Source organism: Giraffa tippelskirchi, chromosome 6, assembly GCF_054371585.1.
Source record: "Giraffa tippelskirchi isolate mGirTip1 chromosome 6, T2T-mGirTip1v1.2.pri, whole genome shotgun sequence".
NCBI classification, from domain to species: domain Eukaryota; kingdom Metazoa; phylum Chordata; class Mammalia; order Artiodactyla; family Giraffidae; genus Giraffa; species Giraffa tippelskirchi.
This window is the reverse complement of record NC_137280.1, coordinates 73,630,684-73,648,513: the sequence shown is the minus strand read 5'-3', so window position 1 is coordinate 73,648,513 and position 17,830 is coordinate 73,630,684. Positions and strand designations below refer to the sequence as shown.

At 48.0% G+C, this 17,830-nt stretch overlaps 1 protein-coding gene across 11 annotated transcripts in view; it reads left to right on the top strand.

Annotated features, from left to right (window-relative positions):
• Positions 1–17,830, top strand: part of TRAPPC9 (trafficking protein particle complex subunit 9) — a 390,153-nt gene that overhangs the window by 3,319 nt on the left and 369,004 nt on the right. For 9 of the 11 annotated variants that reach the window (XR_014057689.1, XR_014057688.1, XR_014057687.1 and 6 more), the window contains exons 2-4: positions 2,819–3,412; positions 11,869–12,014; positions 14,876–15,004. Coding sequence is in view for 8 of the 11 variants with exons in the window: in XM_081504121.1 (XP_081360247.1) it covers positions 2,829–3,412; positions 11,869–12,014; positions 14,876–15,004 (859 nt within the window). In the remaining 3 variants the exon portion in view is untranslated. Of the gene's footprint in view, positions 1–2,818; positions 3,434–5,072; positions 5,094–11,868; positions 12,015–14,875; positions 15,005–17,830 lie in introns of all 11 variants that reach the window. The other 2 variants (XM_081504117.1, XM_081504124.1) reach the window with 2 other exon arrangements.

The following is a 17,830-nucleotide window of genomic DNA, read 5'->3' as shown; positions in this document are numbered from 1 at the left end:
GCAGCGACTTCTTTGCTCATAGAAACAGGGTGTTTTGGGATCAGCAGCATCATCTCCTGATAGAGGAGAAGGGCTGGGGCCAGGTCCTGAAACTAGCCAACCCGCTGAGACCCACCCTGTAAGCTTTTTGAAACTGGATCTTCTTCCTTTTTTAAAAAAAATTTATTTATTTTGAATTGAAGGATAATTGCTTTACAGTATTGTGTTGGTTTCTGCCATACATCAGTGTGAATCAGCCACAGGCATACATATGTCCCCTCCCTCTTGAACCTCTCTCTCAACAGGATCTTCTTCCTTTTTTAACTCTTCTGTGAAACGTTTGACGTTTATGTACAGTTTAAAGAAGGGCAAAACGAGCACCCCTGGATCTGCCATCCAGCTTAAGAGACAGAACACAACTGCTACTTCTGCAGCCCTGCGGCTTCCTTTTCAAACTGCATCCTCTTTGCCACCCAAGTAACCACTGTCCAAATTTACCTTTTTCTTTATAATTTTACCATATGTGTAAACAACATATTGTTTAGTGTTACCTGTTTAAACTTTACATAAGTGGAATGGTGCTGCTTGTATTAATCCATAACCTGCTTTGCTTGCCCATCATGTTTTTGAGACTCATCTTTGTTCCTCTAGGTCATTCATTTTCACTGTTCGAAGTATTCCGTTGTGTTAAAAGACCACAGTTTAGTTACCCATCCTCCTAACAGTGGACAGCTTCGTTTTCTCCAGTTCTTGATTCTATAAACCTGCCCACCACATGCCAGAGTTCCTCTAGCAAGGCAGGCTGCCGGGCCCAGGATGTACCAGTCTACACGCCCACCTGTCAAATAGAAATTACTTTTGGATCTACATCTATAACTACATCTTTGCAAACGTGGTGTTTTTTATACTTAAAACATTTTGTCTGTATACCCATGTTCATAATAGTATTATTCATAGTAGCCAAAGCTAGGAACAAGCCAAATGACCTTCAATGAATGGATAAATAAAATGTGTTATATACCTTTATACATAAATGTATATAATATTCCATGGAATATTATTCAGCATTAAATAAGGAATTTCTGATACATGCTACACCATGGATGAACTTTGAAGACATTCTCCTAAGTGAAATGAGCCAGTCACAACATGGTTCCACTGAGGTGACGTGCCTAGAGTGGTCAGACTCAGAGAGACAGGAAGTAGATGGTGGGACCGGGACTTGGGGTGAAGGGATGGGAATTAGTGTTTAATGGGGACAGAGCTTCAGTTGGCAAAGGTGAAAACATTCTGGAGATGGTTGTATAACAGTGTGAGTGTTGAGAGAGCTTGTGGACTCTTTGCCTAATTTCCCTTACTGCTGCTACTACTGCTGCTAAGTTGCTTCAGTCGTGTCCGACTCTGTGCGACCCCATAGACGGCAGCCCACCAGCCTCTGCCGTCCCTGGGATTCTCCAGGCAAGAACACTGGAGTGGGTTGCCATTTCCTTCTCCAGTGCATGAAAGGGAAAAGTGAAAGTGAAGTCGCGCAGTCATGTCCGACTCTTAGCGACCCCATGGACTGTAGCCCACCAGGCTCCTCCATCCATGGAATTTTCCAGGCAAGAGTACTGGAGTGGGGTGCCATTGCCTTCTCCATTCCCTTACTGGTACCGTCTTAAAGAGGATGAGATGGTTGGATGGCATCATTGACTCAATGGATATGAATTTGAGCAAACTCTGGGAGATAGTGAAGGACAGGGAAGCCTGGCGTGCTGCAGTCCAGGGGTTGCAAAGAGTCAGACACGACCTAGCAACTGAACAACAACCATCTTGCAAAGTGACAAAAGTATAATATTGAAACCAGGATATTGACTCACTAATCCTTTGAGGTTTGTCTTATTATCCACATTTTTATTCACAAACTGGGGCTTAGAGAAGCACACAGGCCTGTCTGGGTCACTGACACGCCTAGTGTGGAGTCTGGGTGGAACGGGGCTTCATTTTTCCAGGCAGTGCTATTATGATGGTCTGCGGATGGGGCAGCATTCATCTGCTTGTTTGTCCATTCATTTAACAAACATTTATTAACTCCTGTGGGCCAGATGCTTTCATATGGGTTATCTAACTGAATTCCTCAACAGCACTGAGAATCAGGTAATATTGTTTTCTTTCTTCCTCTTTTTTTAAAAAAATTACTGGAGTATAGTTGATGCTGTTTTCTTTCTTTTTTTCTGTTTTCTTTTTATATCTGACAAAATCGGCACAGCGAGGTTATAAAAACTCTCCCAAGGAAACTTGGTTCATAAAATGAGGGATGGTAATGGTGTGTAATTCCTCCTTCTGTCTCACACTGTGCTTGGCACTTTGCGTTTGCAGCTTTCCTTAATCTAGATACCTTCTTAAGAAGGCAAGTTTTATCTTATCCCCATTAGTTTTCAGCTCAGGAGCTCAGGTGGCCTGGAGTAGAGTCCTGGTCTTCTGATTCCACTTGCGGAATCTTCATTATTTCTGCTGAGAGGCTGAGGAAGCCATTCCTTCCTTCCTTCCTTCCTTCATTTATTCAGCCTTCGCTGAGCACTGACTCCACATGGGTGTCTGGTGAGGTACTGGGAATAGAAAACCTGAGAGGCTCCTTTTAAACTGCAGGTGCTCCAAGCTTGTTCCAGTAGCAGGGTACTGTGATAAGAGCTATGGGTAGATGCATGCAGAACCCCCGAGGACAAACGGTACCCCGCTGCTTGGCTTGGGGCTCGCTCAGCCTTCCAGCTGGGGGACGCCGGCATCCCCGCGTGCTGGAGTGGGACGCAGCCTGCAAAATCCGTGCGCATCCTCAGAGCCCCTTCTTCCCTCTGGGCAGGGTCTTCACCATGAGCGTCCCTGACTACATGCAATGCGCCGAGGATCACCAGACTCTCCTCGTGGTGGTCCAGCCCGTGGGGATCGTCTCGGAGGAGAACTTCTTCAGGATCTACAAGAGGATCTCGTCGGTGAGCCAGATCAGCGTGCGCGACTCGCAGCGCGCGCTCTACATCCGCTACCGGCACCATTACCCGCCCGAGAACAGCGAGTGGGGCGACTTCCAGACCCATCGCAAGGTCGTGGGCCTCATCACCATCACCGACTGCTTCTCGGCCAAGGACTGGCCGCAGACCTTCGAGAAGTTTCACGTGCAGAAGGAAATCTACGGCTCCACGCTGTACGACTCGCGCCTCTTCGTGTTTGGGCTGCAAGGGGAGATCGCCGAGCAGCCACGCACTGACGTGGCCTTCTACCCCAGCTACGAGGACTGCGCGACGGTGGAGAAGCGCATCGAGGACTTCGTGGAGTCGCTCTTCATCGTGCTCGAGTCCAAGCGCCTGGACAGGGCTACAGACAAGTCCGGGGACAAGATCCCACTCCTCTGTGTCCCCTTCGAGAAGAAGGACTTCGTCGGGCTGGACACAGACAGTAGGTAAGTTGGCTTGGAGCCCAGGCTCCAGAAAGAGACGAGCAAGTGGGAGGGTTTCCTGAAGTGGTGGGGGAGAAGGGTGCAGTCCACTGGGTTTCAGACTTTCTAAAAATGAGTGGGACAGACTTTGGTTGGGGAAGATCCTGTTAGGGTTCGTGTGACACTTAACTCCCCATTTTCAGCCCAGACCCCGAAGTGGAACCCCTGGAACAGCTGTCCAGAGGGTAGCCACTGTCACTAGGACAGTAGAGGAAGCTGAGCCGAGATGAGCTGCAGGTAAAAGGCAGGACAGGTGCTGAGACAGTCTGGGAAGAAGAATGTGGTCTATCTTGGTGTTTTTTTTTAATTGATTGCACGTTAAAATGATAACATTCTACATATATGAGATCGAACAAAGGACATTATTAAAATCAGTTGCAAGTGTTTGTTTTTCACCTTTTTAAATGTGGCAACTGGACAGCTTCATTCACATGGCTTGCATCTTACTCCTATTGGACAGCGCTGCTCCAGAGCATGTTGTGAAGACTGCTATTCAGCCTCACCCCTTCTGTGTGTAGATGGGGTGCTGAGCCCCAGAGGCAGCAGAACTCCCGCCTGCTGGGCTGGAGCTGGACCCCTGCCACCTGCCTCCCAGGCCAGACCCCTCCTCCTGCCAGACGCCCCGGAGCCAGGTCCCCCACTTAGGATATCAGAACCACCAGGGGAGCTCCTGAAAGAGCTCCTGTTGCCGAGGAGGACAGCGTGTTTGTGGTCTCTGTGCCACAGGGATCGCTCGGTCCTCACGTGACCCTGTGATGCAGTCACCAGAATCGCAGACGAGCTCTGCGGGGCCCCTGCTTGCCGTCTCTGCCCACCCCTCCTCCGTTTCCCTGCGGCCCTCCCGCAGAAGAGAGCAGAGACGTGGTCCCCTCGCTGGCGGGAGCACTCCTGCCTAGGGTGCTGAGCCTCTCCCGTCCTCTGCAGAGCTCGCGTGCTGGTCTCGCAGGCGAGGACGGAGGACGTGGTGTGGGTGCCGCCGTGTCTACTGCAGAGTAGGTGCTCAGGGTTTCCTGGACTCACCTGAGGTCGAACCCGACTTTCTGGTTGTTGATAAGTTAGAGGAAAAGATGTCAGAGAGCCGAGGGAAGAAGTCCAGGCCAGCTCTGCGGGGAGAGGCACAGAGGCCCTGAGCCGCTCCTGGAGGTGGTGCCTGGCAGAGTCTGGAGAGGTCTCCCTCCCACACCCGGACATGTTGTGTGGCCTCAAGAAGGGCAGGGCATGTCACACCCACAGCCTGTACTTGGTGCTCACATGACCCTGTGATCGCCACGCCCGCGCTGCCCCCCTGCTCCTTGCAGCCCAGGTGGCAAGGTTTAGGAAGCCTGGGCACCACTGAGGGGCAGAACTACCCGCACCAGACCCACTCAGACCCACCAGACCCACTCTGGCTGGCCCCTCAACTCACCTGTCACCTCCTGCTGAGCCCCAGGTGTCAGGCGGGGTCTGTGCCGAGGTAATGGTCCCTGGCAAGGTGGGGCCACACGTGACCCTGGCCTTATCAAAGCCCATGTCAATTCTTGAACGTGCTGTCAAAGTTGTTTTTGTTCTGGTGTGTTTCTAATTTTCGCTTGTTCCTCTTTCTTTTCTTTTCCTTTGTTCTTTTTCTCTCATACCGCCCTGTGAGTGTGTTGTTGGGTCTGAAAAGGTAGGCTGTGCACGGGTTGCCCTGAAAATAGCTGGATTCCCCCTTTGCTGCCTCCTCACCGCCTGATCGCTTTAGAAAACAAACCTAACTGCTGCCTTGATCCCATGTCTCATCCCGGTCATCATTTTATTTTCTAATTCCTTTTGCTTTTTTAGCACATAACCCACTGGCATTAGATAGCTGTTCAAATTCTTGCTTTGGGGAACCTGTTTGGTCTCACATTTGGTGACAAATGAGCCCTTGTTAATTTTTTTTTTTGGGTTTGAGGAAGTGAGATGCTAGTTGATTTAAGTGGCTGCGAGGGGTTTTTCCTGGGATATTTTAACTTGGAAAGACAAAGTCTGCTGCACCTTGCTTGACCCTGGCTTTCAAATAAACGTACCAGGCACGCGATTCTTGGCTGTCGCTGCATATGCATGATGGTGCTTACTGGCCAGCAGTTGCCGGTGAAGACACGCCTGCCTTGGACGAAGCTGGCCATGGAGGGATGCTGCTGGAGGGAGCAGTCACCAGGTTTTCTTTTGCTCTCACGTCGCCCATACCATTTACTTTACTTTGTCCCAGCGACTTTCCATCATAAGGGGCAGAGGTTAGTCTGCTAAAGTCTGCTGCTAAGTCACTTCAGTCGTGTCCAACTCTGTGTGACCCCATAGGCTCCGCCGTCCCTGGGATTCTCCAGGCAAGAACACTGGAGTGTGTTGCCATTTCCTTCTCCAATGCATAATTGCCTTTATAAGGGCAGTTTTCCTGGGGATCAGGGAAATATGTCCTTCTCCTAAATTGCTAGCTGCTTTGGATCTGGTGGGCACAAGTACCTATACAGGTGGCCATGGCTTCCTCTCTGCTTTAGCCAGGTCTCTGCTTTATTTTAGCAGATGGACAGGCCCTACCTGCACCAGCCTTTACTTTTAACCCATGTCTGTAAGAAATAGCTGGTTGTGTATTTGTTGAGGCTAATGGCCACCACTGATGGGCATGTCATTAACTGGTGGTGGTGAACCTCCAACACACAAGGTCAGCCGTGAAGGGAGACGCCTTGGCTGATCTAGGACCTTGTGTTCTCACCCCCGGTCCATCTCACCTCCTGGGGAAGGGTTTTGCTGCCACCACCGTGCTGGCCAGGAGGCCTTGTTTCTCTTTCAAGGGTCTGGTCCAAATGTGGGCACTTTCATTTTTTGTTGACTTTGTCTCAGTTGATACAGGCCAGATTCCTGAAAGGGTCCAACCCATCCTGGGGTAGGGGGGCTACAAAACAGAAGGAAGCGTGGCAAGGACAGATTGAGGCTATGTGGTTGGGAAACACAGGGTGGGACCCTGTGATGGCTGGGCGGTGCTCTGGACGCAGGGCCTTTCCTGTGGCTCCCAGGGCCCGGGGATGGCAGTGACCGAAGCTGTGCCTTGGTTCCTCCACTTTCACCTGCTCACTGGCGGGTGTGCCCGCTAACCAGGGACTCTCCCAGACCACAGACGCTTCAAAGTTCAGACCACGGGAGAACCACGAGTCCCTTTCCCTGGGCCTCCTGTAAGAGAATCAAATGCCTTCCTAGGTGGCCGGTGCCAGGGGACACGTCCCTCTTCAGGGAGCACCCTTTGGAGGACTGTGACTCAGCACACACTTGCTGTGAGCTGGCTGGGTCCATGCTGGGTCCCTTGGAACCAGAGCTGAGATATACCCCGAGATAGAAATGGCAGGACTGATGATGGCGCAGGGGTCGTCGGGTGAGGGACAGGGGAAGTCAAATGTGACGTCAGGGTTTTGACTCAAACAGCTGGGCGTGTCCTGGGGCTGTTAACTAAAGTGGAAGTTTGAGATTGTTACTGAAACGGGGAGTTCCTGCTGGTGGTTGGGTTCCAGAGTAAACGGTAAATGTGTTTTTCGGAAGCCAGCCAACATTCAAATGATGGTTTCAAAGAGCCTGGGGCTCAGGTGACAGAGATGGACTCGAGGCATGCATTGGGGGTTGTCAGTTTCAGCGTGTGCTTACAACCATGAATGGGAGGAGTGCATCCAGAGAATGTAGGCTGAAGGTCCAGGGCTGAGATGAGGTTGGAGGAAGGCCTGGGTCATAGTGGGCTCCCCTGGTGGCTCAGCTGGTAAAGAATCTGCCTGCAATGCAGGAGACCTGGGTTCAATCCCTGGGTTGGGAAGATGCCCTGGAGAAGGGAACAGCTACCCACTCCAGTATTCTGGCCTGGAGAATTTCATGGACTGTATAGTCCATGGGGTCGCAAAGAGTCAGACATGACTGAGCGATTTTCACTTTCACTTTCTTTCTGTGGTGTTTGGGGTTTTAGCAGCAGCTGCCATTTACCCTCAGGGTCTGGGAGGTGGGGCACATGGCCAGATGTGCATCTTAGGAAGATGCTCTGGCAGCGGATGGAGGAAGCTGGAGCTGGAGTGTCGTGGAGGGCGGAGAAGGTGGGTCACACTCACTCTTGGGGCAGGGAGGAAGGCCTGGGGAGGTGCGGAGCCCCCGCGGGTCCAGTGGACGCGAGCAGTTCACACCGGGCATCTGAGGACAGAGAGGACGCACACTGGGAGGAGGGGCTGCCATGCGGAAGGATGGTTGGGTAGTTCTGGAATAGTCTATCCCCTCAAAATAGACTTAAACCTAGATCTCTTAAGAACACTGATAGTTACTATGGAGGAAGCAGTTCTTTTTTGATCCTACTGTGGTGGATAGCTGAATAGGACAGTCTGTCCCAGAGGCCTGATACTTGCTAGGGGGAGTATGCAAGTTTAAAAGGGGAGAGGGGCGGGGGAGGGAAGCTAGCAAGGTTCTATGTCAGGCACTCCCCCGCCCCCATATTCCATTCACGCCACATGGATGCCATCTGAGGTGGGGGTGGCAGCCTCCTTTTGCAGAGCGTGGAGTGTTCTCAGAGAGGGGAAGCCATCAGCTCAGCATCACAGGGCTAGTGAATGCTATAGCGGGATTCAAGCACTGGCCTTTTCAGCCTGCAGAGCGTGTTCTCTCTACTAATCGTGTTATATCACTGTTGTGTCTGGAGGGTCAAGTGGACCAGTTTGGAGCCTCTCAGAGAAAGCCTCAGACTTGTGGGCTTCAGGTCTGTCTCACGAAGCTCAGCCGTGTCTGATGGTTGGGCAGCACTGGTGTGCTTTGCGTCCCAGAGAGGCAGGTGTTGGTCCCGCTCCTCCAGTGATGACATGCTGGCAAACGATGCACAGGTGCAGACTCATCTTTCGACCATTCTGAGTGTGCGGTGGAAACTGTCCAGGCCTCCCTCGATCAGCTTTCCTCAGCAGAACCTAACTCTTCTGCAGGGTAGGCCGGGGCTCTTTATGGAGCGAGGGTTTAATATCCAGTGTTAGCATAATAGAGTTCAGATGGAGAAAACCGGCGTTAACCATTGATGTTCAGATTTCTTAAGACGAGATGCAGTGTCAGTTAATGGCCCATGCAGCATCTGAAATTGAGTACAGAACTCTGCCTTTCTCATGTTCTAGTTAGAGCTGTTCATGGACAGAGGAGCCTGGCAGGCTGCAGTCCACAAGGTCGCACAGAGTCAGACACGACTAAAGCGACTTAGCATGCACTGTGTAGAGTTGTCTACTTTGGAACTTCAGGTCCACCAAAGGGGTGCCTGTCAGTGTGTTGATGTGATTGCATTTACACAGTGCACGTAATCTAGGCTTTTTCAGCTCCTAATATTCTAGTGCAGAATCATGGGCTGTAGTGGTCACTTAATTATGCAAATGCTTGTAAAACTATATAATACCAAAAGCAGTAAGAGATTACCTTCATCAGAGTTCCTTTGGGTTTTAGTTGCACAGTGTGGTTGAGCAGCTCTGGTTTCCCTTTGGATTTGAATATGTAGTTTCTTTGCAAGTAAATTGGACTTTGGATTAGAATGTACCATGAGCCATGTAAATAGTACCCAGGTCGCACAAATATGACACATTTTCTTCCTCTTTCTGATCAGAAGTAATGGCAATCACGCAGTGTGTACTTCAGTCTAGTTGTCCTTAGTGTTAAGTGTGGTGTGAGCATCTCTGTGGCAGTGTTTATGGCTGTGTTAGGTGCTTCCAGAAAGGATGCATCTCCCTTTATCTGGGGAGGCTGGCAGCTCTGTGGCTGTGCTTTAGCCATGATTGATTTGAGGCCTTTATGATTTAGGGCTTATTGGGTTGTTATTAATTTTTCTATCAATCCTCAATTCCAGTTCCTTTAGCCCTGGTGTTTATAACTTGTTAAGAATAAGGAAATAACATGAGTCGCTCTTTGAAGTATTTAGAGCATATTCACATTTTTGGCTAAGTTCTGTTGCTCATGGCTTTAAAATTCACCATTAGTTTTAAATTTTACAACAAATTATGACCTTTTTTGAATATTTGCATTCCGCATTAACTTTACATTTATTTGCTGCTGTGGCTTCATATTGTGGTTTTCTTTGTCATACTGTTTGCTTGTATGTTTTGTTTTTCCATATCCATGAGCAGTGGTCACACAGTGTAACAATTCTAATAATGTGTTTGTAAGAACTCTGAGGTTCCAGAGAGACTTAGAAAAAAACAAACCTGACATCATTTTCAAATGATCCATGAAGAAAGAAAGGATCCATGTCTTTTTGGAAGGAGAATTTTAATGAGAAAGCTTATATTGTAAATTCTGCAAAAATTGGCTTAAAATATTTTGGTTGTCCACACCACAGCTAATTAGAATTGTCTTAATTCCTTTATCTGTTTCCTACTGTCTTTTCAAAGGATTGGAATAGGATTGCTCGTACTCTCGAGATGACCCAGTCTTGGGGCACACAGCACTCCAAGAGTTAAATAATTTATATATGTCTATGCTAGGATTTTATTTGTATGGCATTTTGGAGACTTTCTCCCAAGTATTAGGATTCATTCTATTTTTATATAATTCAAAATATTTTATATTGTTGTGTTGCATTATATAGAAAAACCGTAACCATATTTAGATGACTTCTTTTTGTAAAAATCCTGTATTTTCAAAGCCAGCTCTTTCTGATCACAGTGATTGTACTGTTTATTTTTGAAACTGTCCTGGGCTATATTTTGCTACAGCAGATGTGCACCTTTGTAAGTTTGTATGGAGATGTAATAATTTACTTTGTTTAGAGAGGTAAGACAGGATGCTTTAAAGCAAATTTTAGTCTAACAGGAAAGGAGTTAAGTCTCTTAAGAAAAAGTCTAAGTCAGAGTCTGTTGAGTCAGTATCGTGGTGGGATCTGTAAACCGCCACATGTTAGGAGTCCACAGTCATGTGAGTGGAGGAGGTGAGTGTGCCTTCAGAGGCTGCATCCTTTTCTGGTTAGAACAGGAGACACCGCAGGGAATGGGCCACGTGCTGCCCACCTTTGGGAGGGAGAGGCCCCACAGGTGCAGGGACTGGAGGCAGGGAAGGCTTCCTTGAGAAACTGAGTCAGAATGAGCCCTACGGCCAGTGGGAAGTAGCTTGGCAGAAGAGCCAGGCCCCTGGGGTCACTGGGGAGGCTGGGAGGGCAGGGGGCAGGGGAGGGGCTGGAGCTGTACTGGGGAGCCTTGGGAGGCTTTGAAGGGAGGGGTGACCTAACCAGACAGATGCTTTGGGAAGGCCCCTCTAGGGGTGGTGTGTGTGTGTGTGTGTGTGTGTGTGTGTGTGTAGCAGGGAAGGCCCCTCTAGGGGTGGTGTGTGTGTGTGTAGCAGGGAAGGCCCCTCTAGGGGTGGTGTGTGTGTGTCTGTGTGTGTGTGTAGCAGGGATGGAAGTGCTCCAGAGCGGGAGGGGCGTTGGGACACAGGAGAGGGCCGTTGAGGTGACTGGTGGGGGTGATGAGGTGACTGGTGGGGGTGATGCGGGTCTGCTTGGGGCTGGCGGGCGGTGTAGGTGCAGCGCCCTCCTAGGGGGAGGCCTGTTGATGGGGGCTGTCCTGGGAGAAAGATGGGGGTCAGGCTCATGTTCCTCTTCTCTCCTTCTCTGCCTTATGTGATGATCTTAGTTCAACCAATGTTGGGAACAGAAAAGCTCCATTCCAGAGTTAGAGAGGATGGGATTTAAGTTGGTCCTGGGATCTGTACATTCATTTAGCCAGAAGCCTCACATCTTTTGGATTAATATAGGGGTTTTTAGTTCTTGATCAGATTGCCTTCTTGGTAAGAGGAAATTTAATATAGCTGCTGTTTTGCTTGAAAAGAAATCTTATCTTTAAAGAAATTTAATATTCAAAAGAACAGGAATATTTAAAATGATGAAGTAAGATATTGGTATAGTTTCTCTGGTTTCTGAGTTGATACGGAGTTAGAAGCTATTGCATTATTTAGTAGCACATCCTTGCCAATATTTAAAGAGCTGTTAGTGAGTGTTCTGGGCCCCACCACTCAAAGCATCATTAAAGCTTGCTCTGAACTTGTGAAGATAAAGATCTTGTTTGCAAAAGCCAAACAGTTGGCTTGTATATACAGCACAGCTCTCTTTATAAAATAATAATAGGTTTGAAGTTAAGAAAGTGAAAGATAATTGATTTTTTTAAAAGGCCGAAACAAACTTTCTTGTGCTAATGTTATGATTGGAAAATTTGAAAAGAAAAAGCCTCTTCTAATATTATCCACATGAAATACATGTACTCTATTACATTTAGAAAATAACTTGGCTCATATACTGGCAATGATGGTGGCTGGCTTTCAACCATAGAGCCTAAAGTTGCCTTCTTAGCGTTTTTTAGTGAGAGAGTTCGATAGTGCTTAGCCAGCGTGATTTTGGGGCCGAATCTGGGCATTGGCAATGATACATTTCCATGCACCTTACCTTTCAGACATTACAAGAAGCGGTGCCAGGGACGCATGCGGAAGCACGTGGGGGACTTGTGCCTGCAGGCCGGGATGCTGCAGGACTCCCTGGTCCACTACCACATGTCGGTGGAACTGCTCCGCTCGGTGAATGACTTCCTGTGGCTTGGAGGTAAGAGGACCTGGTGAAGATGATCAGATATGCAGTGGTAGCAACTGATACTTGGGAAAAGAGAAAACCTAGGAAAAATGGCTCTAAAAATATAGGGTGAGGGCGGGGAAGCTGTCCGCTGAGCTGGCTGCAGTGGGGAATCTTCGGGGTGACTGCGTCGCCTTTCCACTCGCCCTTTCCCACTCGCGCCTGCATTTCTGTCCTGCTGAATCCAGGGTGGAAACTCTCCCTAAGATGCACCAAATTTCTTTGTTGGTTTGTTTTCTTTTGCTTTTTATTTATTTATTTTTTAAATCTTCCTTGGTGGCTCAGTGGTAAAGAGTCCGCCTGCCAGTGTAGGAGATGCAGGAGACACAGGTTCGATCCCTGGGTCAGAAAGTTCCCCTGGAGAAGGAAGTGGCACCCCACTCCAGTATTCTTGCCTGGAGAATCCTATGGACAGAGGAGCCTGGTGGGCTACAGTCCCTGGGGTCTCAAAGAGTCAAACACGACTGAGCAACTAAACAACAATTTTTTAAAGCACATCTTGCCCTCTGCTTAGAATGCCACTCCCCACGTTAGTGACCTCTTATACTCATTCTTCAAAACCTCATCCATAGGTCAGCTGATGAATGGATGAATGAAATGCGGTACATGCATATAGTGGAACATTATTCAGACATAAACACCAGTGAGATATTGATCTCACCACAACACGGATGAACCCTGATAACATCATGTCAAGTAAAAGGAACTGTACACTAAAGGCCACATAGTGTTTGATGATCTGGAATGTCCAGCACAGGCAGACCTAGAGACAGAGAGCAGATGACCCGTTGCCTGGGCTGGGAGAGGGGGACGCGGGGGAGGGGGAGATGGGGAGATGGGGATGGGGAGGGACTGCTGATGGGAGTGGGGTTTCTCTGCAGGAGATGGAAAGGTTCTGGGATTAGACGGTGGCAAGGGTTGCAGAGCAGTGAACGCACAAATCTGCTGAATCGTACACTTTGAACTGGGTGAATTATATCTCAACTAAAAAAACTTAAAAAAAAAAAGCTGCTTCAAAGGACAGCCTCTTCTGACCCCTCCACGCAGTGGGTGCAGTGGGTCTTGTACAGAATCCCGTCTGCACGGAGTTTGCTTTCCATGCTGGGGCTGCCTGTTAGCATGTTTTTGTCCTTCAGGGACTGTCTCCTGAAGGTGGGAGTGGGAGGCGTGGTCTGTGTGTGCCCATGAGCTAGCGTGTTGTAGGCATTCTGCAAATGCTTGTTAAATGAATGCAGTGCCAGTGAGGACTGAAATAAGGCTCTTTCCTGGAAGATGCCAGCAGCTCAGTCAGGGGGCCCATCAGCCACTTACAGTAAATACAAGTCAGAATGAAGCAGTGAAGTTCTTCAGTAGAAGATTAGTGGCGTCCCATAGAACACTCTTGGAGAAGTAAATGGCAACCCACTCCAGCATTCTTGCCTGGAGAATCTCATGGGCCGAGGAGCCTGGTGGGCTACACAGTCCATAGAGTCACACAGAGTTGGACACGACTGAGCAACTAACACAGAGATAGAACACACCAAATGTAAATTTTAAAATGGACTTGAATTTTGTAATTTGGCTTCTTAAAGAAGATAAGGAAAGAGAAGGAACAGATGGAAAAACAAATGAGAAACTGGTCAAGGACTAAGCAGGAGGGACGGCAAATGGGAGTCTTCCTGTTTCCTTGAAGGAGAGGTCTGTAACGAGTTGTTCTGGGCTGGTGGAGTAGGGCTGCAAGTTAGGCACTTACCCCGAGAGGATGCCCCTGGGCTCCTGACCCACCTAGTGAGGATGGCTGATTGGGTTCCGTGAAGGCGGCGTGAGTGGGGGGACCCTGGTGCTGGTGGCCTCTTTCATTCTGGGTCCCTCAGAAACACACAGGGGGGTCTCCCAGGGACCCCGGGACATGTGACGTCACAGCAGATTGACCACAGAAGCAGGTATGAGAATCCAGCACATTTGTCTCCAGCCAGACATTAAAGAATTTGTAAAAAATGCAAAACAGTGCCACCCTTCCAGCATAGAGTTTTTGTTTTGAAACATAGTTATTGTTCATTGAAATTTAGCATGTAACGGCTTATTATTTTCTAAAAGGTTTGAACACATAAATATTTTAATCTTCTAGTTTTATTTTCAAACACGGTAAGTATCTGTAGATGTAACCTGCACAAAAAAAAGCGTCCAGGAGTTCTGAGACCAAAAAGTTTGAGAACCGCCAAGCTGCTGGATAAAGACGGGCGCTACACAGGACTTGTGGGGTGGGTTGTTGGGGTGTGCCTTCCAGCCCGAGGTTGTTGGGGTGTGACTTCCAGCGATGGAAGGTGGGCATGTCACAGCAGCCCCGTGGGGCTGCCTCCGAGGAGGAGACAGCCTGCCAGGTGTTTGCTTCAAATGGGTCGATGCTGTTAGGGTCAGTGGTACGGAGAGGTGTTCTTCTGCTCCTACGGTGTGGTCCACTGGGATGGTTTCAAGGATACTTTTGATGCAGGGCACTTTCCACTATGTCCATCTGCAGCGTCGTCCTCTGGCATAGAGCTTGCCACACAATGTGAACTGCACTGCTGGTTAAAGGAATGAATGAACGGCCTGTTTCACTTGTGCTCAGCCGCTCAGTGAGACCTGGAGCATGGCGAGAGCTTTCTGTGCTGGCCTCGACCCAGGCCCACAAGACATTATAGGGGCCCTGGTCCTGTTTGTAACAAAACCAGCAATCTGTAGGTTTGACCTGTGTTTTGGGGGAAAACTGGCATTTTCCACATCATCAAACTGCTCACATCATTCTTAGTCACGGTAATTTTTGGCTAACGGTGGGCTGCAAACTTTATTAACTGAACCCTTTATTTCATGCCCAGCTGCCCTGGAAGGGCTGTGTTCGGCCTCTGTCATCTATCACTATCCTGGTGGAACTGGTGGTAAAACTGGAGCTTGCAGGTTCCCGGGGAGTGCCCTTCCTGCAGAAGCGGCCAACAGACATCGACCAGGTGAGCTCCGCTCCTGCCCTGTGCTGGGTCCCATCACCATCCTTAGGCAGGAGTAATTTCCTACGGTCCCCTCTGAGTGAAGCCTGACTGCTGTTTGAATAAAGAGTAGAATCTGTTGAGTCAGAAATCCTGCACGTGAGACCTTGTCTTCTGATCCTGTTAAAATACGCATTGATCTTATTGAGTCTTATTGAATGATATTAATGGATCACAATGATGGGTTGATTTCTGGAGCAGCTGCATGAAATTTCATGGTAAACTGACTTTGAAGTTCTGTGTCTGGGTCCTTGTCATAGTTTCTGGGTGTTTGGTGAAGGGAGTCCTCGATGTCAATTTTAACAGCCAACCGAGGGACCAGGGGCTGTTTTTTTAATTTTTCTGGTTGATACACTTCTCTTAATCAGTAAAGTTTGATTTGCTGATGTTTTGTTAGCATCTATAGGGAGTGAAAAATCATCTTTGGAGGAGCAGACCCACAGACGCTTGTTCTATAACTTGACCTTTTTGATCCTTAATGAATGAATTTGCTGTAAATGTTCAGGATGTAGTTGTCCTACCTCACAGGTCATGAAGATAGTAACAGAGGATGCAGAGGTCAAGGCTATACACAATACTACTAGGTGTTTTTTGATCCATGAGATTTTTATAGATTTTTTTTTAACCCCCAAAGAGAAAGCCCATGACAGCTGATGAGTATTGGAAGGGAAGATGCCTTACATTTCTTTTTCCCCTCAATTTTACCATTTTCTAGTCACCAGCAAAGACTGCGGAGACCATCTTTATGAGTCAGTCTGTGTAGCCACGTGGTCTGAATTCTGTTTCAAACTGCTTAGATAATGCTCTGATGGCTCTCAAAGATGTTTTATCATCCTTCACAGATCGTTCTTAATGGGTCTAGTGGGGTCTCAGTCACTGGAGAGGAGGGTAAAGCGGGCTGAGAAGTGATGAAATCTGAGGTCTAGAAGGCCTCTGCTCCCCACTTTGCTGTGCTCCGATTCTGACTGGAGACGCCTCCGGTTGGTGCTCACCACCTATGTTCTTCCCATGTTGTTATAACTGCTGCCTCTGCGACCAGATTTCGGCATTTCAACCAGTGGCCCAGTGCTTAAATCTCCAACCCAGGGGACAGCCGTCTTCTCTTCTCTGTAGAGAGTCTGCTTTCTCTCTGGGGACGCCTTTTGTTTTATTCTTTCCCTGAGATTTGAAGAGAGAATGTGGTACGACAGTGCCACTCACGTGTCTAGTGAGATTCCGGAAACCTTTTAGGGTAATGTTTCACTCTCTCCTCCTGCCGAATAAAGGCAAAAAAATGTTTTAAACCTGAAAAGTGCTCTGTCTGCAGTAGAGAAAAGTCTTTATTTAGCCCTGCGTGGTGTGCAGCACTTGAGAACTTTTTATTGTTGGAGGCAGTCCAAGGAGAAGAACATCCAGCGAGGCTTGGATGAGGGCAGAAAAGTCACGCTGCCTTTGTTTAGGTGGGAGATGGTTTCACCACCTTTCAGGCAGCAAAGGGTCCAGAGCTGTGCACGGATTTGATACCATGAGCATATATGTCCATGCTGCTTCATCTTGGATACAAATTTCAAGATTACTCAGTTTGTAGTGGTCACCCCATCTCACACTAGGAGTCTACGGGTCTACTCTTTGAGATGAATATGAGACAGTCTGATTGTTTAACATTCTTCCTTGAATTTCTGTCTCAGGTTCCTCCTTCACCAGCAAAGCAGCGAAAATACAGATGTCATTTAATGCCAAGGTGACCTGGAGCCAGTTTAATCTCTGTGCCTCAAGTTTCCCTACCTGTGAGATGGGGGAGATAATAGTTCTGTTTCCCTCAGCGGGTCCTTGTGAAGGCTGAATGAGACACACATGGAAATGGCCTGCACAGTCCCAGCCAGTCCTGGATAAATGTTGGCGGCTGTTATTATCAATAGTATTATTGTTGATTGTCAAGTAGTTTTAAGACTTGGTGATATGAATCAATGAATAAAGTTAAAAGACTCTAGACATCTCAGATCCACTTTATGTACTTTTCAAGATTTCACCTGAGAAAAGGGAATTTTTCCCCCCTTAAAACTGAGTTTAGTTTCAAAATGCATTCTGTAGTCCCTCTTTTCGCTTTAATTCTCCTTCCGTTGAATTTTTTTTTATTTGGACAAAATTTCACTTTCTTGTATTCAGAGGTTAGAGGCCACTCATTGTTTTACTGGAGACTTGTCCATGAACCTTTAAGCCTATAATTAATGGACAAAACTTGCTTTATTAAAAAATCAATAGGACATTGTACAATCAGTCCAAAAGGAAATGCTTATTGACTTACAAATATTCCTCCTTTTTGGACTAGCTTAAATCACTAACAGCAAGCATCACCGTCCGTAATCACCAAAACACCCGGGAACCATTTGGCGCCTCCCCCAGCCAGGCTGTGCTAACCACTTCCTTAGGTTTTACCCCGTAGCAGGTACTTGAAGGTAGTTATCAGGAACTCCTTTTTGCAGGCGAGGGACTGAGATTTAAGCAGATGGGTCACTCGTTCTGAATTGCGCCACAGGGGCAGACTTGCGGCTGGAACCAGGGTCGACCACGGTGTGCATCCTCAGTTGCTCCTCTAATCAGCCTGCCGGTGACTGGCTTCCCAAACTGCAGTGTGTTCATAAATGACCGGCTTTAGTGATCTCAGCCTGATGAGGCCTTCAAAGAAGAGATACCGGTGAGAACACGAGACAGAGTGGCATAGATTAAAATTTTATATTTTCGCAAATGTTTTATTCTCAGCTAATGACCTAAAAAGTTAGGATTTTTTTAACTCTGTAAGCACGAAAAACA